General features: G+C 49.7%; 1 protein-coding gene across 2 annotated transcripts in view; it reads right to left on the reverse strand.

The window, feature by feature from the left end:
• Positions 1-26,918, reverse strand: part of STK32C (serine/threonine kinase 32C) — an 87,548-nt gene that overhangs the window by 4,599 nt on the left and 56,031 nt on the right. Inside the window, exons 3-10 of one of the 2 annotated variants that reach the window (XM_074875604.1) lie at positions 7,428-7,579; positions 5,824-5,997; positions 5,272-5,309; positions 3,809-3,898; positions 3,226-3,329; positions 3,009-3,125; positions 1,161-1,286; positions 896-1,027 (exon numbers count right to left, since the gene is read on the reverse strand). In XM_074875604.1, the coding sequence (XP_074731705.1) occupies positions 896-1,027; positions 1,161-1,286; positions 3,009-3,125; positions 3,226-3,329; positions 3,809-3,898; positions 5,272-5,309; positions 5,824-5,997; positions 7,428-7,579 (933 nt within the window). The remainder of the gene's footprint in view (positions 1-895; positions 1,028-1,160; positions 1,287-3,008; positions 3,126-3,225; positions 3,330-3,808; positions 3,899-5,271; positions 5,310-5,823; positions 5,998-7,427; positions 7,580-26,918) is intronic. The other variant, XM_074875607.1, reaches the window with a different exon arrangement.

Below are 26,918 nucleotides of genomic sequence, written 5' to 3' on the forward strand. Positions count from 1 at the left end.
GCTGCTGCCCTGTCCACAGGCAGGGATGCTGCCTGCTCGCACACCAGGGAAGCTGGCAGCACCTGTGGGGCAGGCAGGAAACACCAGCGTATGGACAGCCCACGCTTCCTGATTTCTGCCTTTATTTTACCTCCTGCATCACCTCTGTCTAGGTGCAGAGCTCTCCTCTGAAGCCAGATGCTGCTCCACCTCCCAGCGAAGCAGGGACGCCTGTCCCCTGCCCAGGCAGGGCCTTGCCAGCCCTTGTGCCACCCACCCGTGCACCCATGGCCACAGCGAGGGAGGGGCTCCTGCCCAGCGTGGGCAAATGGCCGTGGGTCCTGGCAGGTAAAGTGCCCTTAACTCTCCTGGCAGCAAAACCTTGGTGAGGTATTTGCAAATTTGCTTATTCTGTTTTTTCCCTCTCTCGCTTCCCGATTTATTCTTCATCCTCTTATGGTAAGTCTCATTGATTGCACATTAGCTCCCGCTAATTGATCAGACAAACCCCCACCGTGCGACCCCCCCGAGAGCTGTCACAGACATGGGGCACCACCTCTCAGAAACATCACATGGACGTGTATTTGTTTCTTAAGTTTTTCTCTTGACTGGTGTGCCTAGACCTCTGTTTCTCATTTCATTTTCCAAAGTACAGATTACTGTAAAAACTTACGTAAGATGAACATTTGGTTGTTAGGAAGACTCCGCTGGGCAAATGTTTTCATCAGAATAAATCACAGAATCATCTCGGTTGGAAAAGACCTTGAAGATCATCTAGTCCAACCATGAACCTCACACTGACCGTTCTCTGCGTAACCTGCAGTTACCGCACTGTCGCAGTAACTACTGCTATACACCCCAAATGCAGCAGCTCAGCCTTTTTTCCCATCTGGCCATCACCCCAGAAAGCACTTACAGACTGAGAGCTGTCTTTGCTGTTATCTCTCGACTTGTTCTTCGCAAGCCTCTTCTTCTTCTTGTGCAAGGGCCTCGACTCCAGGATCATCTCCTCCAACTCGAAGGTGGGGTCGCAGTGCAGGCGGCCCTTCTGCCAGGACACATGACATGACACCGTAGGCGTTAGGCGCAGCAGAGACTCTCTTGTGCAGCAAATACACTCAGAAACTACCCCTCTGTCAGAGGGCCTCTGCTGAGCACAGCAGTTCCTCGCTCCTACTCACGTTGGGGACGAAGCCCGGCTCCACCCGCTTCTCACAGATGTCACTCCAGACCACGCTGGACAGGTACGCCGAGGCCTGAACATCGGCCAGGCAGGAAAAGCGATGCTCGGGGTTCACCGTCAGCAGCTGGGGAGAGGAAAGCATTCCCGTCAGAGGAGAGGGAAGAGGGGCCTAGCAGCATCCTGCCTCAGGGATGACCCAGACACTTCAGCCACGCAGCAGCCTTTCCGTCATGGGAAATATGTAACTTGCTGTAGGGAAAAAAAAAGATTAGAAAAGCGTTCTGGAGGTTGTGAAGCCAGATGGGCAAAAATCCAGTACCGTGAGCCCTTGGGCCGGCATGGGTTTGCTCCTCCCATGCCTACCAACAATGCATGACCCTTGGCCGCAGCAGCCGGGCGCTGCCGCCCCAGCGCGCTCCTCCCCGAGGCAGGGACAGACCTCGCTCCCTCGTAAAGGCGTTGATCCTCCCAGAGGTTCATCGCTTCGGTTTAAACCTCCACACGTCCTGCTTTCACATTCTGTGACACCAGGGGGTACTACTCTGCTTATCACACACACAGACTACTAAGCACAGAGGAAAAAAAATGATCGCTTGATCCACTGAGAGTCCAGTCTGAGGACAGACCCGATTTTTCAAAGAATTCAGTACTGTGTACCCCACTGTACGCTCGGGTGACTTGAGTTACAGCTTCCAGGACTGCTGGAGGTACACCTAACATGGAGATACATCTAACGTGGAGATACATTTAATGTGGAGATACATCTAACATGGTGGTATGGCTAATGGGGAGGTACATCTAATGGGGGAAACTTTCAGGCATTTTTCCATGGCATAAAATTATCTTCACCTTTAAAACAAAGAGGGGCAATTCCCACTTCCCAAGTAAGGCCACTGTGGGGCCTGGGAGCAGGGAGCGGGAGCTGGCCCTGGTGGGCAGGTGGGCAACAGGGTACCTGGCATCACCCCTGGGTGCTGGCGGAGCCCCCGGCATCACCTCTTGGTGCCAGCAGAGCCCCTGACATCGCCCCTGGTCGTCCTGAGCACAGAAGCCCCAGCACTCTGGGGGGCCACAGCGGGTCTTGCCAGGCTGCGGTGGCCGCTGGCACTGTCCCGCTGAGGTGGCTGGTGCCCGGCAGGTCCCCGGGAGCCCACCTGCCCGCAGCCCAGCAGATGGCAATGCGAACCTGCTGAATGCCCCGCTGCAGTCACAACTAACAACGCTGCTTCTCCTTAGAACAAAATCTAATTCTGTAAATTGTCCACCTGACATTCACTTGCATCAGAGTCACTTATTTGCTGTCAGCACCGTGTTTATCTTTTATATAGCACGCTCTTTGGTGACTTTTCTGAGTTCTGAAGCGAGCAGAAGCTAAATGCAGCCTCCACTCCCAACCTCCTCATGCAGCAGTGCACGGCAAGCAGCAGCCCCCGGCATCAATGTGAGAACCCCCCACATGCTGAGCCAGCCCCCCCAGCCCGGCCGAGCTACGGCAGCAGGGGCAGCACAAGGACCCAGCTCACACAGCCGCCTCAGCTGGAGCTGCCACTTGCCGAGGGTACAGGGGGGAGTGCTGGAAGGGGCCAGTTCTAGCCCAGGTAGAAATTTGATTGCCACTCCAAAACCAGGCTTCTTCCTTCCCTTGCTGTCAAACATGACGCATCTTGTTACAGGGGTAATGAACAAACAAAACACAAGATTAACCTTTGCTTAAGCCTGAACAAAGTCATAAAAATTAGTCCTATTTCAATTTTACATTTTTCTTAATATGCTGAATATTTTCCAGCTAGTCCAGCACGCGCCATGGCTAATGTACAATGCAAACCGCACCAGCAGGATGATTTACCTTTCTCAACAGAGCAACCATTTCTTTTGACCACGCAGATGAGTACTGAACGCTCACGGTACTGAAGAGCTGAATTAAAGACTCCACGGGGTTGTTGGAGTGGATGTCATATGGTCTCTGGGGGGAAAAAAGCAGAAAGATTAGAAGAAATTCCCTGTCCTCTCTGCAGTCAGTCAGAAGGCACGTTCCCAGGCCTCAGACTGGCCAGGAGCCCTACCCAGCCCCGCAGCAGCTCGTAAGCCATGATCCCCAGCGACCACCAGTCCACCTCGAAGGAGTAGCCCGTCCCGCCATTCAGGAAGGAATGGAAAATCTCCGGGGCTGAACAGAAAGGGCAAAAGGCAACAGGTTATTTGTTGACTTCAGTCTGTTTCTCTTTCAGTATTCCAGGTAAGTCAGTTTGTAAACCCCAGGGTTATCTGCACATGCTCCTGCCCAAGAGAGGCTTTGCCAGCTGGGGTGAGCAGCAGCAGGTGCCGCCCACCCTCGCCGGGCAGCTGGTTTACGGGGCACAGGTGGGGAGAGCTGAGGGACGGCAGAAACCCGCCGGGACACACCAAGGCCCAGCGCGGGGCCAGCGGGGTGGGCGGGAGGGGAGGGGAGGGGAGGGGAGGGGGTGCTGACGGTGACTCGCTCACGCTGGGAATTTCCCTTTTCAAAGGATCAGGCTCCGCTGAGTGACTTGGGCACATGCATTAATGTGCTAAATGAATCCCATGCCTTTGTCACAGACAGGCAGCATGCAGTCAGTGCTCTTGCAGTGTAAAATACAGACGTAAGGAACAGCTATTCCTTCTTACCCATGTATGGCTTTGTTCCAGCTAATGCAGTTGCTCTTTCACCATCCCTAATTATTGTTGCGATATTAAAATCTGTTAAATGTGCATGACCTTAAATAAAGACATATTTTAAGAAGGAATTAATCGCAGTGCAGAACAGTGGCAATGCAGAGTCAGAATACATTTGTTTCATAAGCCCCTGCCCTCAGACAGCGTAGCATGGGCGCAGGCGGGTCAGGGTCAGACCCCACCGAGATCCTGGAGCTTTCCCAGGACCTGAGGCTGGTGAGGCGATTAAACGGTAGCTAGCTTTGGGTCTTGATTTTAAATCGCACTTGGAGCAAACTAGTAACCTACACCAGCTCCAGCACTCGCTCAAATTGCTCTGGCCAGAGCCTACAGTCAGTGAGGAAGACAACAGGGAAACACTATATCAAGTTATCGCCTTGGTCGCATTGATTAAAACCCTAGAACTGTTTTTGATGAAAGTCACTGAACCACAACCACCCCAAAGTCCCAAAACTAAACCAGTGCTGCCACTCTGCACAGAGCACAGCAGATCTGAACATGAAATCATAACAGTGCTTCCCAAACCCTCAGGCTGTACGAAGAAATCACTAAGATATTTCGAGAAGTGCTGGAACACCTTCTCCCTGTTTCTACTTTCTCTGTCATCAGGACTGGAAGTTAAAATTCAGAATAGGTCACTATTTTCAAGCCAGCCTGGTATACAGAAAACCCACCCACTTGCCCTTCTGGAGGCTGCGCTCTGCTCTCTGTCTACACGGCAGTGACGGAAGTGGTTTGTAAATCACAGACTACCTTGTCCTGTGAAGTCTTCCCTTGCATCTCCTTGTTCTCATTTATGTTTGGGCTTTACGTCCTGCGCTATTTTATAATTAACTTCCCTGCAAGTGCAAGCTTTAGTTTTGATGAGGTGTTGTGGTAAAACTCGGATGGTTTGGAGCCTGCTCTCCTGAGAGATTGCATCTTCCTTTTGTAAGATCTCCTGCTAGAACAGAGGTGACTGCCAGATCTCCCATGGGAGCTCTCCCAGGTAGTTCTGCCACGGAGACAGTACAACCAGCCGACGGACCCTCAGCGAGATCCCTGAACTCATCCCACCCAGCTCAGCCCAGATCCATCCCTCCAGGAAGACATCAAAGCTATCCTAAAAATGTATGTGCAGATCACCTGCTCTAAACCTCCACAAAGTCAGGCCTGGTGCTTTGTGCCCTCCCACGATGCCAGGTGCCGCGGTTCGGGCAGGCATGACGATGCCCTGGGCACTCGCGAGCGTGGGGTAACGAGGAGAGGGGTTGCCCTGGGCGGAGCTTCCCTGGCATTACCAAACACCCATCAATTAGAAGGAGTGGTGCTTCTTCCACACCTTTCCCAGATAAAAAGACACACAATATTCAAGACTGTAAAGAATCTGTCCCTCAAATGAGGGAGGCAGACAAAGCAAGGCAGAGAGATCCTACCTTGCTCATCGAGGAGGATGTTGTCTGGTTTTACGTCTCTGGGAAAAGAAGCAAGGTTCCAGCAAGATGAAATCTCAGTCAGATCAGGGATGCAACTCAACAACAAAAAAACCTGCAACTTTTTTATCTATCAAAAATTAGGAACAAGTAAAACAAAAATACCCTAACATGAGACAAGTCTCTTTATGACGGACTAGAAATAGGCCTTTCCTGGGCAACTGGGCAAAAAAGTGGGAGCCTCAGACCTCTTCAGGCATCATTTACAAGGAAAATTAATAACACAATAGCGGGCCTATTTCTGAGAAGCCCTTGATCGCTTTGAAACCCACCTGAAAGGTGCCTTCAGCCCCCAGCAAAGCGTCAGGCTCCCTCCGAGTGACGGGGGAGCAGGACCAGCAGCCAGGGGGCGCCCAGCACTGGCGCTGCCAGCGCGGTTTAGTGCCGGCAGCTCCCTGACACAGGGGCACCGGTGGCATTAAGCAAAGACAGCGTCACCCACCCCAAAGCAGCCACGGGCAGCTCCCACCTGTGAGGATGAGGCTGTGCGGTTACCTGTGGATAATGTGCTGACTTCGTAGGTAGTCAAGAGCCAGCGCCATCTCACAGATGTAGAGTTTGACTGTCTCTTCCGTGAACTGGACATTTTGCTGCAGATGATAGCGCAGGTCGCCGCCGAGAAGCAGGTCCACCACCATGAACATGTCCTCCTCGTCCTGGAAGGAGTACCTGCGGGACCGGCGAAGTGTCAGCCAGCAGCCTGATCCCACAGGAGCCACCACACCAAGCCAGGCTTTTCCCCTCTCCTAATTACACCGTCCTGTGAAAACTGTGAACAGTCCCACCGCAGCACATCCCGGCCTTGGTGCTCACATCTTTCTAATTAAGCAAGGGCGACTCAAGATGCTGTCTTGGTTTTTAACCCATTGCCACACTAAACAATTCTCCCTTTGCAGAGGTAAGCATCCCAATTAACTTCCCCTGCTCACCCTGCCACCATCACCTCCCGAACGCTGCCTGTAACCCCACCAGCAGGCAGAGCTGCAGGCAGAGCTCGGGGCTTTGCTAGCCAGTTGCTTCAGAAAAACTTTGCATTTTCAATTGTGAACAATCTGATAAAACTACTTAAAATATCTCTGCATATCCTGAAAATGAATTGGAAAACACAACCACTAATTTAACCATGAAAACCAGAAAAAGAGATTTATATTTACTGTAGAGTAAAACGCCTCTCTAAATCTGCAGTGGATCCCACAGGAGACTGACAGCAGTGAGGATACACTACAAAACAACGTTCAATTGTTATATTTGGAGACAGTATTTCTAAGGAAAGAGTATGTGGGATTGTATAATACTTATGAATCACACACTTCTCTCATCTTAAATGTTGGTTTATTCTCAAAGTACGAGCTGAAAGGGAAAAATTTGCTAAGGAAGCAAGTTTTCTCAAGAAATTCATTACTTGTTGGAAAAAAATATTTGCAATTGCTAAATTGCTGAAAAATAAATATTAACTTATTTGGCTGTTCTAAAGTAACGGATCAACAAAAAAAATGTGAAGTATCATCAATTGCCATCAGTTTGTGTATTAAACTTTCTGAATCTTTGAAAATCTTCCCACCCACCAGCCTGCCACGCATCCGCCATGGCCGGAGAGGGTGGGGACACCCGCAGCCAGCCAGCTGCCCGAGGCCACCTGAGGTCTGCAGCTTCCCCGTGAAAACCTGCTGCTTCTTCCCCTCTCCTGCCTCTGTGGAATCCAGGTGCTGTTCACCAGGCACCGGCTCCAGCCCTAAAACCACGTTCCGATCGTAGCATAACCCTTGCGATCTCTGAAGGAGAGAGATTTTTGGTCTTTGCCAGATTTTAGATTTCTGGTCTTTGCCAGAAGGCTGTGAAAAACACCCAGCAAACACACAAAGGTTTCTGATGGAAAAAGAGAAGCTAGGCTGTTTTATAGTGTTAGATGCCATAGCATTTATAGATCCCTCTGAACTAGGTTTCCTGAATGCATCTGATGTCACCATGGCCTTGCACTGTGGCAGCTCACTGGGAGGCTCCCACAGACGTCAGTGAGCCCAGGAGGACAGGGAGGACATGGCTCAGCAAGCCCCGGAGGGAAGGCGGCCCCAGAGGGCAGAGGGAGAGGAGCTGCTCACCAGAGATTCACCAGGAACACGTGCTCGATCTCCTGCAGGATTTCCAGCTCTCTGAACACATTGCGAACCTCATCCCTTTCGATGCACTGCTGTTTGTTCATGTACTTCATGGCATACATCTTCTCAGTGTCTCTCTTCTGCACAATACACACCTAGAGGACCGCAGAAGGGGAAGGAAAAAAAGAGATTTAGTAAAATGTGCCATATTCTCCTTTGCTGCTTTACCAGGCTGAGGCCCAGGCTGCTCAGCACTTCTACGCCGCTACCAGATAACCCTGGTCCTGGTCTGAGACTTGGGCTCTACAGATACAAGTGTCCTGGCTCCATGCGCTCCCCTTTTGGGCACCCCCCACCCCCCCGGGCTGCCTGTAACTGAGCGGCCACACAAGAGCTCCCTCGAGGATGTGACCGCTCTGGGGAGAGCTTTCCAGCAGGGAATGGGGGCTGGGAGCTGTGGGAGAGAGCTTGGTGCTGGCTGCCTCCGAATGGAGACCGGCTTTGGGCCACTGCGGGGCTTCTCTCCCAGCCTCAACTCCATCCTGCTCACACCCGCTGGCTGCCAACATCCACCAGATTGGTTTTAATCTATTGCATCCGTAGCTGGGCTCTGAAAGGTCAAAATAATCCCATTTGTTTTAGCAGGAAGAGATTAAAATGTGCATTTCTTAACAACAAGCCCCACTGTGCCCCTGGAAAGCAGCGGCACTCTGTCCTTGCGAGACTCAGACCCGTGGCACAGGCTCAGGCAGCCTCTTCTCGCGCCGGGCAAGTGGGAGGCCACGACGGGTCCCCCCGCGAACCGTCAGCTTCCCACGGGCTGCTGGCGGCCGTCCCACTGCCGCCCCGCAGAGCCGGGCTGCCCGGCAGCCCCCGGCCTGCAGGGAGCCCCCGGCCCCCGGCCCCAGCACCCACTGGCCCATGGGCACGAAGCCCGCTGGGCTGGCACAGCCTTCCCGGCCAGCACCACCTTCGGTGTGCCTCTCTTGGGTCTCCTGATGCTAACGACACCTTAATTACCAAGGGAACTATTTTTAAAAGAGCTAATTAGTTATCAAGGTAACTATTTTTAAATGAACTAATGAAATGTCTACATCTGGTATAATTATGTCTGTCCTCTTTTAATTATCAGACATGCTCATGATTTCGATGCGCTGGATCTATTTTCTTTGAAAAAGAAAGAATTGGCATTTTGGTGATACAGCCCTCACGCGGAGCGGCGCAGGGAGGCTGACCAGGGGTGAGCTCCTTAGAGAACAGGTCACGTCTACACAGCGCGGAGCAAGGAAAGGGAGTTTCTGTGGACGCAGAAAACATCGCAGACAGACGGGAGCCGCTGAACTCCTCGCACTTCTAAAATACTGCCATTAATAACCATTTGCAAGCGCTAATGGCGCAAAATATAATATCATCAAGGACACACTGCAGCAAGAAGGTGACAAAATAATAGGTGGTTATCATTAGCCTGATAAAAACACCCCAATTAGTGATGCACACTGAAATTACAGGGACTATTTCACAGTCGTCATTACAGTTACGGTAAGAACAGGAAATTATGTATTGAAATAACTCCTGGCACAGCTCAGGCCTCCTGCCAACCCTCCCTCCTGGGGCAGCTTGACCTGAGCAATTTCCTCAGGCTTTGCCCAGAGCCCAGTCCAGTGGCCACGGCACCAGGCCCCGGCTTGGCCCCCAGGTGCCAGCAAGCCCATGCCCCTGCTCACCTCGCAGCTGAGCACGGGTGTTCCCAGCCCCGTCCCCCCCGCTGGCACCATCCCCTCCAGCATCTGTGGGCGAGCTTTTATACAAAACAGGTAAGGGAAAAACCCCTGCTTTGTGCAAACTTAATAATAATCATGAACTGCCTAGCGCAATGCAAAGCACCAGCAGGATCCAGCCCCTGCCTAAAGCTGGCTGTACGTTTAATATACCAGGCAAAAATAACTTCATATTTTATAAATTCTTCGAGCAGAAAAGACCTAACAACATCCCTTTAAAACACAGTCATTGCTACATAACTCCTCTACAAACAAACCTTTCAATAACGGCCATCCAGGCGCTGAACAACATTCTTTCCTGATGTCAGTTTATTTCACATTATGGCTAGAAGCTCATTAATTTCTAATTTTTTATTATTTCTTTTTAGGTTGTGACTTGCACTATCTTAACAGGCGTTTTATATTTATGTCATTTGCTTCTTGTTTCTCTGCAGGGAAAATGGAAACCTGGTATAATAAATGAGAAAATGATGAAAACTTCTTGTACTCTGTAATCATAATAAATGGCTTTCTGCAATGGAACAGCATCACCTACATACAAAGCAATGCCAGTTTCAGGCGCTCTGGAAATTTTTGTTCTCTGTTTTCTGGAAAAGAACACCAATGTGGGCGTCGATGGAAACGTCCCTCTTCCAGCCGAGCCTCCCGGAATGGCGGGGTGGCGGGGGCAGCCTGGTGGGATGAGCTGCGGGGCAGCACACCCTGCGGCCACCGGCCGGCCGGGGCGAGAGGGCACGTCTCCGGTGCCCAGCTACGCTCTGTACTGCCATAGTGGCCATTAATCGTTAATGATCACCTTAACACAGCTCTCGGAGGGGATGTCACACAAATCGAACCAACGTCAGGAGCAGGGTTGGTGCTGCCCCGGCCAGGCACGGCCGCCTAGCTGCGAACGCTTTATAAGATGCCCCTGGTTACAGACAGGCAGTGTCCTCCCCCCCAAACATCAGTGCCCCAACACGTATCTTTTCTTTTTTGTGCCTCTCCATTCCTGCATCTGTTCCTGGGGAAGGAATAAACATCTACTTGGTAACAAGTCAGAGTGGTTTTTCAAATGACTCTCAATCCATTTTCAAGCAGATCTACAATGTGAAGCAAGGCAAGAAAGCAGAAAGAAGAGACTACTTTGTCCTCATTCTGCATAATGTGGTCCCTCACCGCACAAAGGAAATTTTCAGTGGTTAAATACAGCCATTAGAAAAAATTGTATGTAATGCTGCCAGATCTGCGAAGCAGAAGGCAGGCATCAGCTGGTACTATATTGCTCAAGACATGGCACATAAAAGATTTAATAGAGTCCCAGATACCCTGAACATTCAGCTGCTGCCAAATGGTTTGTATACAGCTGCCTTTGCTTTTATTGCATTAAAGGCATAAAGGGTTTGGAGCCTGCATTTGCGATTCAGGACATGAGATGTGCATTTAACATCTCCCAGTTCCACCGCACTTCATGGGGCCCCAGACAATGACGACGCCTGTATTGTCACCAGAACTGGCAGCTCCTGCCCACCTCAGCGTGGTCAACACTCAACAGCCCTGGCTATCTCATTAATTTAGAGGGGACTAACGAGGACCACTGACCTAGGTGATATTAAAAAAGTAACAGGTGAGGAAAACTGACTCTTGGCTTTGAAATACCTTTCTTTAAGGTAAGAGTTATCATTAAAACCACAGCACATGAACAGAAGTGCTCAGAGCTGCCTCCCCACTCTGTGCACAAAGTTTGTTTTTCTCAGCAAAAGCAGCTGAGGAGTTAAGCCAGACTTTGTTCGACTTTCAAGAGCACCCCGGAGATTTTTGTCACGGCCTGTCCCGCGGGCAGACGCACGATGCTGCTCCCTGCCACCCCTGCTTCCACGCAGCACTGCCCGCACAACGGCCCCAACCTCGCTCGCTGCAGAGCTGGCCCTGCGGCTTCCCGCTGCAGGCACATCCCACCCTCTGCTGAGCTGACAGGACATCCTCTGTCCAAACCGTCCCAATAATCGATGAGAGGGAGAGGTGTGAGAACAGCTGAGAAGTCAAGGGATGGGGAGCCAAGAGGAACCCGGCAGCGGGAGGGCTTCTCCGTGCCGTGCTGAGCTCCAGCAACGCTCCCGCGGGGCAAATGGGCACCGCACGGAAACACAGCACACCAAAGCTCACCTGACCTTCCTGTAGCATCTGAAAATCAAAGACGGGGACAAAGGGATCAGCTGTAATTTGAGAAGAACAAACCAACAGCAGCCTCTGGAGCGGGAACAGCTGGCACAGCTCCGAACCTCTCCTGGGGTCAGCCTGGTGGGGGCTGTTTCCACCAGCTTCCAACTGATTCAGGGAAAACATTAAGAATTTCAAATATCAGACCACAATTTAAGGTTTAGAAACCAAAACAAATTTAGAAAAATAATACTAGAACTAAGTAATAGAACATATCTGAGGGCCTTACACTTTTGACCGGTTTGTCTTCTACTCCCACACACGACACGACTGTAATTCGCAGGGACGAACCTCGCTCTCACAGTCAGAGGCATACGCACCACTTACACCCTCACACAAACCTGACTTTAGGATAAAGCCTCAGGATGAACCTCATTCTGTAGGATCAAAGCACTCTCTGTCACACCACGGACTAAGTACCAAAAGCAAAAACAAAGTCTGTAACGTGCCAGGAATTATTTGGCTTCTTATTCCCCTGCGTCCCTCACTGGGCTGTTGCTTACCAGCGTTATTTCTCTTTTCCACCCAACCACGGTGTAAGCTGGCATGGAAATAGGGAGCTGGGCTCTGGATGTTTTCTGCTGTCCAGAGGACTCAGACATTATGTCCCTTTTGGAAGGTTTTTTTGTTCTTGTTAATTCAGGATACTTTCCCCATTTGCCTACATTTTTGCTGCTCTGTACGTTTTTCAGTCCAACTTGCTCTCTCTCAGGCAGACTTTGCACTTCCTCCTTCAGAAATCCTTTTTTCCTGCTGATTCTGAAGGAATCCAGTGGGCTGAAATCCCCACTCAGATGAAAGGTCATCTAATCATTTAATAGCATGTCCTGACTTATCTCAAATTAATTATAAAGGGGCAGCACAATTTGTCTGGGCTCAAACAAAAGCAAGCAGTTTGCATTCTGGGCAGGATCTGTGGAGCTGATAAATACTTGAGACTGCTTGATCTCGGCTTACACAAAGATTATTTTTTCCTTCTGCAAATGCAGCTGTGATCTTAAATTAAGGCACCCACAGTCCTGTCCTCCGCAGGACCCTGCCGTCACATCTGATGCGAACACCCACAGCTGGGTTCAAGAGATCTTCCTTTTGGTTCTGAACTGTGAGCAGTAGGTTTTCTTCCGGAATCTCTCAGCGGCTTCGGCCTTTGACAGCCGAGACAGACGTGCTGTAATCCTTACATACACAGACACCTTATTGACTTTGGCTGAGAGTCATCAGGAGGTTTCAGTGTACAAAGCTGGATTTCACTTATTTTGGTTTTAGAGTAAAGTCTTAGGATTAGCAAGCACTACGCACCAACACCAAACACCTTAATCCTACACGATAGTGAACCACAGCTGAACGCTGCTCCAGCTTATAAAAATGCTTATTTGGAGTGCTTGCACCTTGCCCACCTATATGGATTTCTCCTCCAGCTTCTGCCGACTTCCCTTGGGTATCTATGGCTGAACCCCCAATGTAGAAAACCTACAAAACTCCTGTTAGATACTGAAATGGTTAAAAAAAGTCTCCGTATTTCCTTTCTGCAGAGATGAAAAGCACTGCAGTTGTAAGTGGTCATTCTGGAAATGGCTGTGACTCTGGGATGATGCATCGATCCATCTGGCAGACCTTATTTGATCCCAGCAGCGCTCTCCAACCATTAATCACCCAAAGCAGCAGTTTTCAGCTCTCAAAAATAAGTCAACCCTGATGAAGTCACGAGGAATTATCATGAGCAGAAGCACAACCAGAATCTGGCCCTAAGCTTCAACGCAGCAAAGGAAATATCAGTCACCTCTGACACCCACCACCCCCTGCACTGGTGGCCTAGGACCCAGCCCTGCCTCGGCCCGAGAACAGCAGTGCAGAGGACATGCAGGACTGGGAAGAAGCCCGGCCCAGCCCACGGCGCTTCCACTGCGCAAGCTCAGCGAGACCCAGCAGTCGCCAGGCCTGTCGGGGCCACCAGCACAACATCCCAGTGCCACGTCCCACCGAGACACAGGCTGGAGCAGGGGCAGACCCTGGCTGGACCACTGGTGTGGCTCATTCTCCCCTCTCGGGCTGCCAGGGACAAATCCCTCCACCTTTTCCCCAATATCTCTATAGCTGCCATTTTACTTGTAAGGTTGAAACTTGAATTGTGAAGCATAAACGTAAAATTGCCCATGGCACCCAAAAGCATCAGTTGGCTTTGGAACTGCCCAGGGAAAAGAGTCTCTGCCACAGGGGCCAGCGTGGCAGTAGCCTCAGGAAGGGGGTCAAGGAAATGGGAGATTCTGGAGCAGGAAGAACAAAGTTCTTCATTCAGAAGGATCAGAAGCAGCAAGGAAGCACTTACCATGGTGTATAAATAACTCGAGCTTTTTTGGACAACTGAGTTCAGTTCTGATCACTAAATGTTACAGCAGGAGCAGGGAGAAAAGAGAAAGAACTGGTAATTTGTGACAGAGCCACATAAGCACGTGCTTACTGCAGCTGAGACCACCCCAACTGTTGGCTCACAGGGAACAGCTGGGTTAAATCCCAGTCACTCCAGTACAGCTGGAAACCACCCCCAGGTGCTCAGTGAGGGTTTGAGACTTTGAAGGCAGACTGCAAATCAGGAACAGTCAGGTCTTCCTTGCAGAGAAGGACGAGAAGATTGTGATTACTTGTTTCTTGCCAGCCAGAGTGAGTTTGCTGAGCAAATAGAGACAACAAAGCAGGGAAGAAAGGGTTTACTGTAAACTGTGCATTGCTGTTCTGTCACTGAAAGAATAACCACCAATATCGATTTTTACCAAGTTCATCTTCAGACAAGCTTTCCTCTAACGGCTCACCTGTTAAACCAAGACAACAAACCGTTCACCTCTCTGAAGAGTTTTCATTCTTCAGAAAGCAGCTACATCTGATCAGCTGGAGGGAAATGACTGTCACGCAGCCTTGGAAGAGTTGCAGAGGACTTTATTTGGCAGTTAACGTCGCGCTGGGCAGAGCAGTGCCCGGGCGGGAGGAGAGCTGCACCCCCCGGCCCCCCAGGATCCCCTCTGCTTCGCCGTTTGAGAGCGGTTCTGTACCAAGAGCTGCAGACAGAATCTTGCCAATTACATTAAAAAATTAAAATCAATTCTCAGCTGCTATCAGGAAAGTAACAAACAGGGATCGTGCTATTCTGAAGAGAAACTGAAGGCATTTGGCACAGCCACGGCATCACGGCTGCACAGGACGCAGTATCAGTTACCCTGTCATTTAAAAGCAATCTTCGGACCCATTTTGTATTATGACAGCACTGATGGTAATTGAAATACAATCTTTGCCTGATAATTAACATCTGTGTAACACTTGTAATTAAAAAGATCATATTAAATTGCGCTACAGTTCTCATAAACATTAAGGATGAAACCAGCTAATTTTTTTTTTTTTTAGGCACAGCCAAGATAGCAAAGCTTAAAGCTGTCTCCCAGGTGTATCTGCAGCAGTACAATTAAAGTATCAGGGATTCATTAAGCACGTGAGCAGCTGGATGAAGCTCTGCTGAAAGCATCTACCTGCTTTCCAAAGGTCTGCCCATGACTTTTATGTCCAACCGGGAAGGACCCCAGGACACAAGCCCAGGCGTGGGTGGACAAGAAGGGGACGGCGACTCGGCCACAGCCGTGAAGCACTGGCACGGCCCAGCGCTCCCTGGTTCGGGCTGCCCCCGCTGCTCATCCACCACCAGCCATCAGAGTGGCCAAGGGGGCCCGACCCCTCTGCGAGCAGTGGGCTCTGCCTGGAGCCAGGAAGGGTTCCTTCCCCAGCCCCGCCTGTCTGGCCAGCAGCACGCTCCCCTGAGGGCCACCAGCCACTGGAGGTGGCCTGTGCTCAAACCACCCCCTGCCCTCCCCTGGGGACACTCCCTCAGTCAAAACCTCCTTTGATCCCAATAATTACCATGCTGGCTCCCAGCTCCAGCCTTGTGACAACCCACAGAGAACAGCACCTCCCACAAAGCCACAAACGCACACGAGTTACGGGCGGGATCAGGTGGGAACCGCTGGCAACCGCCACCAAAGATCACCTCAGATTTATCAAATCAGATTTATCTAATCAAAAGCCTTCTCAAAAAGGCAACAGTTGGGGAGGGAGGCGAAGCCCTGGGAGCAGGATGGCAGCTGCCCACAACTTACCCGTGACGCTTACCTCACGCTCAGTGGGGACACGTTACTATAATAGTGTCTGATCCTGAATAACAACATACTTTGAAACAATCAAAAACCTTCATTGCTTGATTATGCAGCTTATTTAACCAGAACTTTGTTCTGGGAACAGTTCTGACAGCAGTGTCTCTGGCAGTGTTTTTCCCAACTATTATCTCCCGCACACAAAGACCCATTTAAAAGAATGGGACATCTGCAGCGCTGGTCCCAGCGCCAACCTGCGCACAGATCTCCCATGTTAGGCCATGTTGACGAGCCGGGCCCAGTGACACAAACAAGTGGGCGGCTGCTGGCCGTGACAACAGCCCTCCTCCACCCTTCCACGTGTCTCCGGCTTTCGGCCTTGCCTCCGGACTGGATCGGGCCGACAGCACTGCTCGGGGCCAGGCCGGCACGGCAGAGCCTCCTGCGTTGGGATTGCTCCCCTACGCGGTTGTGGTCCTCAGAACAACAGATGCTTCCAGGTGAGACGCTCACACACTGCTCCTGACTGCTTCCGCACCTGGCCCAGGGGGACGCGTGGCACAAATAGGTACCTCCTGGCGCTGTGCTGCTGTTGGCTGCGAATGGCCGCCGGCGGGCCAGCTCTGCACGGCCGATCCCCGGCCTGCACGGAGGGGTCCGTGCCGTGCTCACCTGCAGAGCTGCACCCCACATGGGCACCCAGCCTCCACAGACACCGGGTACTGCAGCAGCTGGTCTGCAAATAACGGTTTCAGGCAGTTGGGACCACTTTATAGCTACATCTCTAAGAGTAACAACGGGTATTTTAATAACACAGTCTCCCCTTCAGACGCAAAGGTCAAAACCAGAACCTATCTCCTCAGGTATAAAGCAAATTAAAAGCTGTAAAGCTGCAGCGAGTGGAAAATGCCCATGATCCTCAGAAGCCACACTCTATGGACAAGGTTACCGGCTCAACAAATCTGCCTTCACATCTTCAAGAGCTGATCTTGTTTTCTATTCCAAACACCTTGCCACATTTCACTCCCTAAGATATTTTTCATGGAGTCTTACGACTTTACTTTTTCCCTGCTGAAAAGTTGTGCTTTATCACAAGATTGATGAAGGACTGGTTTGTCAGAACACCATAAATCATTAAAATCTCTTTAATTCAGTACTGCTCTTTGCTACAGCCGAGTTGTAACAGTAGCTAATAAAACTTTTATTCATAGCAAGCCTGTTGGTGTTCTCAGGTCATGTCAACACTTCCATTAAAAATGCCTTTCTCAGTTGCTGATGCTAGAGACAAAAACCCCTTCTGACCCAAAATAAAACCTGCTGTTCAAGATCACACCTCAGTGACCCACACATCAATAACTTCAACTCGGGAGTCTTAAGAATGTGTTGGTGTTCTCATCCCGTGCAGATCTGCAGACCTCCTCAAAGCTCAACAGACCCACAGGGATTTATATCATCTACAAACGTGGCCAGCCCGCTGTGTACTGGGAAAGTAAAACACATCTCACAGGCATAGCTGGGAGTGTGCTCAAAACACATCCAGAGCCAGGATTGTCCTTTTTTTTTTTTTTTTTTCCCCAGAATGAACCTTATTTCTGCCTTGCTGTTGACATAAATGGCACACAACCAGTGCACTGAAACTATGTCAGGAAAAGCTTTCCTCATTGGCACCTGCACACAGCAAGCAGGGAGATGAGTTCTTCTAGTTGGTGTCTATCATGGAATATTTCCCAATTTTCCTACAAGAATTCATGACAGGAGGGTGCAGAATGTTATCTAAATGCTCTGAATCCTATGATTTACAGTAATTTTAGGTGGTTCAGACTAAGCACTTCCTTTTAATGTCATGCTGAGAAAATAATGTCTCGTCAGACATTAAGCAGATGTTTCTATAATCGAGTTTTGGATATGGGTGATTATCCGACTTGCAGCTCCAAAAAACAAGTAGTCTTCTTTACCTCATGAGAGACATTAATCCAAATAAACAAGGAAAAACTAAAGAAGTGACAGCATACAAACCTAAGAAACAAAAAAGGAGCATTTTTCTTTACTTTTGTTTGTCCTTGTTCTGCACCCTCTCCCCGCCTGCATGCCAGCTATATAGTTTCATCGATTGATAGAAACTGTAGTCAGTCAGATATCTCAAAATCTGATGTCGGTACTAAATTTTAAAACAAATAACGTAGGTGTTTCACATCATCCTTTGGTCATAGTGTTGAGCACGTGTCCCCAATACGGCGTGGCCCGGGTTTGCTGCCCTTAAGGCCACTGAAGAGCAGACCCTCGCTGGGGAGGTCTCCAAGTGGACGGGAACCATGTTCCCCGCTGTGCGGATGGCTCTGCCGAGAGCGGGGAGGAGGACAAACAGGGAGATGTGTTCTGGAGCTGTCACGCTTCCTACGGAAAGGCTGTTAGGCATCTCAATCTTTGGGTAGCTTTAATCACATGCTCATATCTCTGCTGGGCTTTTCTGGCTTTAGTATTATTTAAAGAAGAATGATGAAAAATCAGGCCAACCTGCAGAACTCCCTGAAGACACCATGACCCATCTTCTTCCTGCCTTTTGGATGGATCCAGACCTGGATCCACCATTTACTCCAGCTTGGCAGAGCTCCATGGATTTACATGAGGATCTGAACCCCTTCATACAACTACAGTTAACAAGTCTTTTCTGAGAAAAATGTGGAAAGTACATCCTCCTATGGCTGACATACATTTTGAGTTAAGTCTTGTATTTGGAGTCATCTCTCATTAAGGCCATGATTACAGTCCATGATGTTTTATATGCTGGTTGGAGGCAGACAAAATGATTTTTTTAGTTACATATTTGATAAAACTTGGGAACAGAGAGAAATCGAATTATTTTCAATGAAGAATGGAGGGCTTTATTTAATCTCTGAACGTAAATTAATGTTGAAGCTTTTCCTGATCCCAAGGCAAGAACACTCACTGTGCCATTTTGAAAATCCTCATCACTCATCTTGAAATGGCGCTGCCGGGCGATGCGGCCTAATGTCTTCGTTTGTGCTGCTGCCACAACGTGCCTCCCAGGCACCAAAGTTTCCATTCCATGCTGAAGTAAATAAATATAGGTGTAACTTTTCAACTAAGAAAGAAGGGGATACTCGTGTTTCATAGTGCAAAACCTTCAGGAGGGATTAATGTCACTTGCAGCCAAATGCTTAATTTTTCCTTGTCAGAAGCTTGCTTCACTGCACCGATGTGTTTACCACCAAATTGCTGCAAAGGGATCTGCCCTGGTAGGCATCTCCTCTCGTGAAGATCCTCTGCACTGACACACCTTGTTTTTCAGCACCAGGTCCAAGGTCTTGCAAAGAAACCATAAGAGCTGTCACACCGCAGACACCTGTGCCTAAGACACAGGCAAATTGTGAAGTGGCTCCCAGCGTAAAGTTCATTAAAAACAGCTCATATGCCAGAGCTACGAAAACCTCCCAAACGTTAATATCAAATGTTGGGTCTGCCAGCTGGAACTCAGAAATCAGAATAACTATAGACAATTGTTACTTGACAGCAAACACCCCTGTGCACATACTGTGCATGTTGCACACAGCGTTAATTTCTCCATCAACGGCAGCACCACTCCCCAGGCTTAAAGTCAATAACTTGCCTGGAAGGAAATTTGGCCAGATTATAGTCCCATCTGCTCACATTTGCTTTTCAATATTGCAATAAAATCCCTAGTATCCTTCCCTGGGGAAAAAGGACAGTTGAAACCTAGCCCTTGTAGGACCTGACCACACACAGGTCCCTTTGTCCTGCATGCCCAACACTCAACACGAAGCATTTGGGAGGGTTACCAACAGAGACCACACTAAGGAACTATCACAGTATAAAACCAGCAAAAGTGTCAGTGAGAAAATATAATTTTGGAAGGGAGAGGATTAATGATAATTTGTGGTTAAGACCCACCTAGCATGCCCAGCACAACTCTATTAACTCCCGATGAATTCCATTGTGACCGCTGTTGACCCTTCCTTTAGGAAAAGCCAGAAGGTGACTATCACAGCAGCTCCTCAAGGACATGTCTCCTCCAGCTCCAGCACTGACCTCCACATGTGCAGGAACTCAACGTACAAAGTGCTCCGAGTCCCTTCTCCATGAGGAATCTCTTGCAATTCTTCTAATGACAGATTTCTGTCAGGGGTGGCTGGAGAGAGCCGTGTCTCCTGGGAGAGACGGCTGGGGAGGTTGGGGAGATGGGGCCCCCCTCCAGATGGGGGCACAGGGGCTGTGCACCAGCTCCTCCTGCCTGGTCTCCTCCTCTGCGGCCACCGGCTCAGATGAGCCCGGGCAGAGGTCACCAGCAGTCGAGGGGCTGCCTCCACCCTGTTCCCAAGCATCACTTCACAAGTCTTTCTACCAAACAGTACTTAATTATATCGTATCACCCAAACAAAGAAATAGGCTTCAAGCATTCAACAGCAGAGAAGAGGATCTTCCTACCACAGCTCTCCTATTAGGCATCTTCGGAGCTTTCATGCCTCCACTCATTCACGCTGCTGAGTTATTCGCTGTCCCTCAAGTGGCCCATCGTCACGCATGGCTCCGGGAACATCAGACAGCACCTCCCAGCTGACGCAGTGCTGTGACTTCGGCCTGGCCGCCCCGAGGAGCCAGCAACCGCCTGACCCAGCCCTGCGGGCCCATGGCAAGCAGACCCATTTCGTGACAAACTCTGCTCGCTGGATTAATGGCACGGGGCACCGGGAAGGGGGAGGTCAACACCTGAGCTCACCGCTGCTGCCGAGCAGCACTGCTTGACCACGGCTTGAGTTCTGCCTCAGTCCTGGAGGCATCGCCCCGCAGATGGAAGGGTCTCCAGCTGGAGTAAGTACTCTGCCCAGGAGCAACCCGGCGTATCTTACTCTCTCTGATAAGCCAGAAAATAATAGCAGGGGGCTGAAATCTAGTTTTCTCATCTTATGCAAATGTTCTCCTTCAGGTTTGCATCTGAGTATGTTTCCCTATCAAGGAAATAAGGTAGAGCAGCACAGAGCTGAGAGCCTCGGGGTGCAGCACGAGGCACGGACCTCTGCAACGAGCACACGCAGGGCATGATTTCATAACGAGATGAGTGGCGGCCGAACGCAGCTCCTCCAGCCTTCCTAAATGGCACTTGTCAAAGCGGCAGCTGGGAGGAATGGGTTGGCTGTTATTTAATCTGCAGTATGGTTTGGTTTAACTGCACCATGTGCTGGATATGAACAGATAAATATTTTATACTGCATTGCCCTTTATTTAGGGGAATTTTTAGCACTTATTTTTAAAAACAATTTTTAGATCAAAAGTCATAATATAGCACAACAATCTTACTGCAACTCTGAGAGTGAACAACATTAACAGAAGGATTCTTGATGGATTTTGTACCTAAATAGTAACTAAACAGGAGGTGAGAGTGAAAAGCAGAGACACAAAAGACTTTGTTTAATAAATACTGTTACTTTTCTTTCTTTAAAAAAATCTCATGTGTTTACAGCCCAGAGTCTTTCCCTCAGGGAGGTAGAATTCCTGATCATACAGAAAAAATATAGTTTATCACAACTGTGATGGGTCAATAAGAATAAAAGAAGTATGAAACATTAGAGAAGCATATTTGCAATTGTCTAAGTGATACTATAATTAAGGTTTTACTTCAGAGAACAGTATCTCTAGTTTGTATGAAAACAGAAAGCACTAAATTTAGAATTCATCGATGTTTTCATTCCCAATCTTTTAACTTTATGAGACTATTGAAACAGCTAGTATTTTTGCTCTCCACATTATATAAATAACATGTCCGGAGCTTTTCGCAGGCAAGCCTTGCTAGGTCATACCGATGGCCCCTCACCGTCCCACCGCCGCAGAGTCGCACCCTGGCGATGGCCAACAGTGTCATTAACGGAACGACCAGGGACTCAAATCCACCAAAAATCACATCCTATCACTTATGCTGCTCACAAAACCTGTTTGCTATTCCATGGTCATTTTCTCAGAAGCTCTTTGCTCGTGACAGGCTGAGCAGCTTGACCCTTCCCTCTGCCCGTTGTTCACTTCCCTGTTTCCCAGTGCCGACAGCAGTGGTTAGCAGAAGGATGTAGCAATACAGACAAAAAAGAGCAGGTACCTAAATGGCAGAACCACATACAGCTGAGGGATGAGAATGGTCATTTCTGTCTCTTCCCCCAGATCTGGGGCAGAGAATGAAATGAGAAGCAGAGACGTCCCAGTGCACAGCTCTGACCCTGTGCCTGTGGGCACGTCAGGAGGCAGCATTTCTGTTCCTGAAGAGCAGTGGGGTCCCCAGGACGCGGGGCAGCACGTGCCCTGCTCCGCTCCGAAACAAGGCGCGCTGGCATGCGTGGCCGAGCCCCGCTCTCGCGCACGCTGAGGGCACCGGGCGAGGGACTCAGCCAACTCACCCACTCCAGCGGAGCCAGGCTTTGTGTCTGCACATCTGCACCCCACTTGGCTGAATTCATTACCTGTCAGAGAGCAGCCAGACAAACATCAAGCTTCTGAGAAACTGGAGAGATCAGCAGTTCTTTGCCACTTGTTACTGGCAAATGGCACCTCTGTGCAACAGATATGCACTCCTGGGTTCCCTAAATGTTTCCTAATGAAGTACGTATTCTATATAATGCAAGACAATTTTTCAGGAAGGTTTTTCCAGCCAGTCAGAATGAAAATACTCACGAAAACAGCCAGTATGCTGCACTTTGACAATTCTGGCTCTTTCCTGGCCACAGCACGTGGGCCTCAGATGTCTCAGTGCTCAGGCACCGTCCCACGGAACGCACAGCAGCACTGTGCCAACTGAAGGACTCAGCAGGGGGGTTCACTTAAGCTGAACCACTGCATAAAAAGGAAAGGTGTACCTGAAACGCTTAACTGTATTTACAGCAAATGAGCCCAGCATCCCCAGATTTTGTAAGGAACATGGTCAGACATAATGATTTTAAGCAACACCATAAGTAGCCAGGACTGCAGCTAACCTGGTTAGATTCGCAGAACAAACTGTGTAGCTTTTACAGTACAACTAGGTAGTGAGACTGGAAGGCTCGTTTGCTTCCCAGGGAACAAGAGTTATAAATAAAGACTGCCTGGAAACCACAGCCCCTTTGCAAAAGGACATCTTACATCAGCAACATGTCCTGCCACTTTTGAAGGACAGATACCCGTACAGGGGGACCTGGCTCATTACACAGTTTAAGAAAGAGCATGTAGTTCAAACCCATAATGTTGGTGCTTCCCCGCTTTGGGGCCAACAATCCACCAAAAGGAAGATCCACGCAAAGGAAGGCAGCACCTAATAGCCACCGTAAGCTCTGTGTGTTTGTGTGGGTATGTACAGAGGTACATCTGCACCTATCTGTCTACCTACCTATCACTGCTCTCCCAGTAGAAACCCAGTTCCACAGGTCAGGGTAACGCAAATAAAAACCCTGGTTCACTTTTCAGACTCAGTTCCACAACAGTAAAGCAGCATCTCGTGAGTGCACCACTACTGAGCATCCCTCAGGACAGGCTCGCCAGCGTGGGGACAGGGACCGAAGGCCAAGGTGCACAGGAGCGTGGGAAAAGGTGCTCAGAGGCTGCTGCAGAGGGTCACCAGACTCTGAAGCCATGCAAAATAGAAGTGGTACGTAAATAGAAATGAGATACAAATGGTACATAAAACCGACACCAAGGTCTCTGCAGACTCAGCTGTGTGCAGCTCGGGGCAGGTGTACGCTGGGCATGGTGGGGAGGAGACTCCATCCCAGGCAGAGGTAACAAGAAATGCACTCTCATGGTCTCCCCGAGCTCATCACATGAAATACCCAACCTCCACACAACCTTCTGATCCATCTCTAAAGGTCTATTCCACAACAACTTTTTCCACATCCTCTTTTTGCCTTTCTCCAGAATCCATCAATATGGTTCATCTGGGAAACAAGACAAACCACTACCAAATTCTTAGAAGACTGGAAAAGAGGCAATTTCAAAGGAGAAAGGCAGGCAGGAGAGGAAGAAAAGTACATCATGTGCCCATCAATGGGAAGGACACTTCCTAGTAAGCCTGGCTCATGGGAAGTTTCTGTCCCATGGCAGGTCCAGCCCAGGCGCTGCAGCTGACTTCTGGCACACAGCACAGGCGACTGTGACAGAATTTCCTCAAATCTATCATTACAACAACAGTTTCTATTGCTAATTGTACACCAGTTGCATCAGCTTCTGTTCATATTTCTCATGTTCCATTTTTTCTTCACTGCTGAGACACAGAAAATCTCAATTGCCCTTTACTGGCTTGTGGGCAGATCCTGGATTCACCACAGAAAAACCAGAACAGAGCTGTACCCAGTACAGCTTTATGGATTTGTGTCTGTACAACTACCATGACATCCAGATTCGTTTTTAAGCAGTGCACATACACTTCAGCAGGAAGTCATGAACTTCAGACTTCTCTGAATGCTGAGCCAAGGCACAAGAGAAATAAATCATGTGAAGAAAAGGAGCAAGTCTCCTTCTGCAAACATCATTGAATTATGGTGCTGCCTGGAGTAACAAAACGGGTACACCCCATAATGCTCTGGGTAAACCCAGACATTATTTACTTTAATAAACTATTAGAAAAGCGCTTAGGGAATATTTGCTGTATCATGCTGATATATTTGTAATTTCATAAGAACACAGGACACTGTTCCTTATCATTTATGACATTAAGTGGTTTGTAATTGGATTGTCCCACCATGAGCATTAACAGAACATCCCAGACCCATAAGCTGCAGCTTCTAAGGACCTGTAGAGGACTTTGATGTCCAATGCAGCTTCAATTTTATTGTTGTCAAATCCCGCATCTGATGCTGAAACATCTCATGCTCTTGGTTCAGTTAACTAGCTTGTGGGGGTGTGTTGTATGATGGCTTGTCAGAACAAAAAAAAGATCCAAATGCTGGTCCTATTTAAGCCACTGAGAAATTTATAATTAACATTAGCAAAGCAGGGCACATTTTATTTACTTTAAAAATAAGACTTTTTAATGTTGGCCATGTTGGAGCAGCAGCAGCTGTTGGCTGTCCGGCCAGCACAGAGGGCAGGCGGAGACACCGCGGCCGAGACAAGGCACATCCCGTGGGCAGCGTACGCCTGGGCGAGCTGAGCCCGCGCTCTCTTCAGGGTAACTGCTAGAAGAACAACAATCAGATTTCCAATTATAAGTCCAATCAATTGCCAAAATATTCTGCCCTCTGTCCTCACAGACAGATGATAGTTTAGGAAATTCAGTAATGCATTTAGGTCGGGTTTCTTTGCAGCCATGCCATCCAGCCCAGCTCTGCCCTCTCCCACTCCCCCGGTTTTTCTCCTCAGAGTCCGTGAGACTCCTGCAGAATCTGGAGATCCCCCATGCCACAGCATCTCCTCCTCCCCTCACAGACCTTTAGCCCTCCCTCTCCTTAACCCATGATTAGGTTGGCCCTTCTGAACGCGAGTGTCAGTTTGATTCAGACATCTGCCACTCAGCAGACAGCACCCGTTAATCCATGAAAGGGTCTCCCTAATCAGAGACCTAGAAACGCGATTGTGTTTGTGGCTTAGGCAGGGGGGTGTGGTTAGAATTTAATATTGAAAAAACTCGCATGTAAGAGTAGGAATAATTTGAGCAGGAAACAGCTATTTAGCCTTGGTGCATACATGGTAATGTATGTGAGAAAAACTTCCAGCTGACACAAGCCAGGGCAAGCTGTCATGGCATCGATGGGCAGAAGCAGTCTTGTGGTTCACCTCGGGCCACTGGTTCTGCCTCCAGCCGCAGAGGAGCCGCTGCCGCAGCGCCCCAAGCCAGCCACAGCCGCCGCGGGCCCATCAAGCACCTCTGCCGCAGGCACCGCCTGCTCCTGCAGCCTTCGCCCCACACAGGGCTCTGTCGGCCCCGCGGCTCCCCCCGCAGCACCCCTCGCAGTGCCTCCTCGGGTAGTTACGAGCTGTTGTACAAACGGCGGAACAGCAGCGATAGCAGGGGATGAAAAACAAAAGCAGTGCTACCTTCAGACCCAGGACACACAGCACGGATTTTGGCAGGAGACACCACAAACGAGAGCTAAAGGTCTAACCAAGTCCAGGCAGAGATGACGTGGTAAAGAAAGAGCAGGCAAAGAACATGGCAGAGATGTTCTAGAGGGTCTAGCCTACGGTCCTGAATTGCTGGAGAGCCAGCTTGGGTTAGTAACACCACCAACCAACCACACCTCTGCAGTAGGAACTGGGAGAACACCTTGTTTTTCAAAGGCCACATGAGAACGTGCTGGATGCTCCCATCCATAGCGGCTTCTCTGCCACTCTCATTCTGGGCGACTGGAGACCGCTGTGGGACTGCCAGGGGATTTGGTGGAGGAAAGAGAAAATGCCCCTAGGAAAGCTTGGCTCCCTGCCGCCGGCTTCCAGGACTGTGCTGTGCCCTCTGGGGAGGTGTTTCTCTTGCCTACGCTGTAACGGCACTGCATCATTTGACTCTTTATAGCAAACAAGAACCTCATAGTCTTTACACAAACATGTCATGGGGAAGATGTATTATGGATCTGCTGTCTAGGCTTCCTCCCACGAACGACCTTTTTGCAGACTGCAGTAGGAAAACGGTATATATGCCTATCGCTGGGTGACTTCAGGGCTGAGAAAGCCCCGAGAAGGGGTACAGGGCCTGAGGAGGCCTCAGAAGCAGCAGCATCTTCCTCTCCTTTGCTATTTTCAGGAATTACCCGATCCACGGATCCTTGCTTTGCAGAGCAGAGCAAGTGAAAAGCGGATTCCTCAGACGGCAACGCGATCACGAGTGCAACACACCTCCCCTGGCATGAGGCAGCTCTGAGGCTATGAAGACACCGGCCAGGGCTGCCAGCAGGCAGGTCCCCGGGAGCTAGGATGGCACCGTGGGGTCCTGCAGTGGCAGCTCGATGACCCCGTGCCGAGGAGGTGAGGGCAGGTCACCTCGCTGCGCTCAGGCCGGTGGGTGCGTGGCCCTGCCCTGCCCACTGCAGGGCTCCCCGCTGCAGCACTGCCACCCTCCCACCCCCTGGGCCTTACGGACTCCGGACTCCGTTAACGACATCCCAATTAAACAGGGAACGGCAATGGTTGCTGCAGGGAGGCTCTCGCCACACGGATGCATCGCCTGGGGCCACACAGTTTTTTGGAGAGGGCTGTGTCCACCGGGCCCTGAAGCCCATCGCCGCACCACGCCTCAGCAGGACTGCCCGGCTGCCAGCTTCAGCCTGCAGCAGCTGGCTGTCATGTTGCACTTACAAACACGGGCATCCTTTCTCCTTTTCATTTCATGCTAGCTTTTAAAAAGAATTTTAACAAATTACATAAAATTATATAAAACTTTAAAAGATTTTGTATTTCGTGTTTCC

The sequence above is a fragment of the Strix uralensis genome, chromosome 7 (genome assembly GCF_047716275.1).
Source record: "Strix uralensis isolate ZFMK-TIS-50842 chromosome 7, bStrUra1, whole genome shotgun sequence".
Lineage (NCBI taxonomy): Eukaryota > Metazoa > Chordata > Aves > Strigiformes > Strigidae > Strix > Strix uralensis.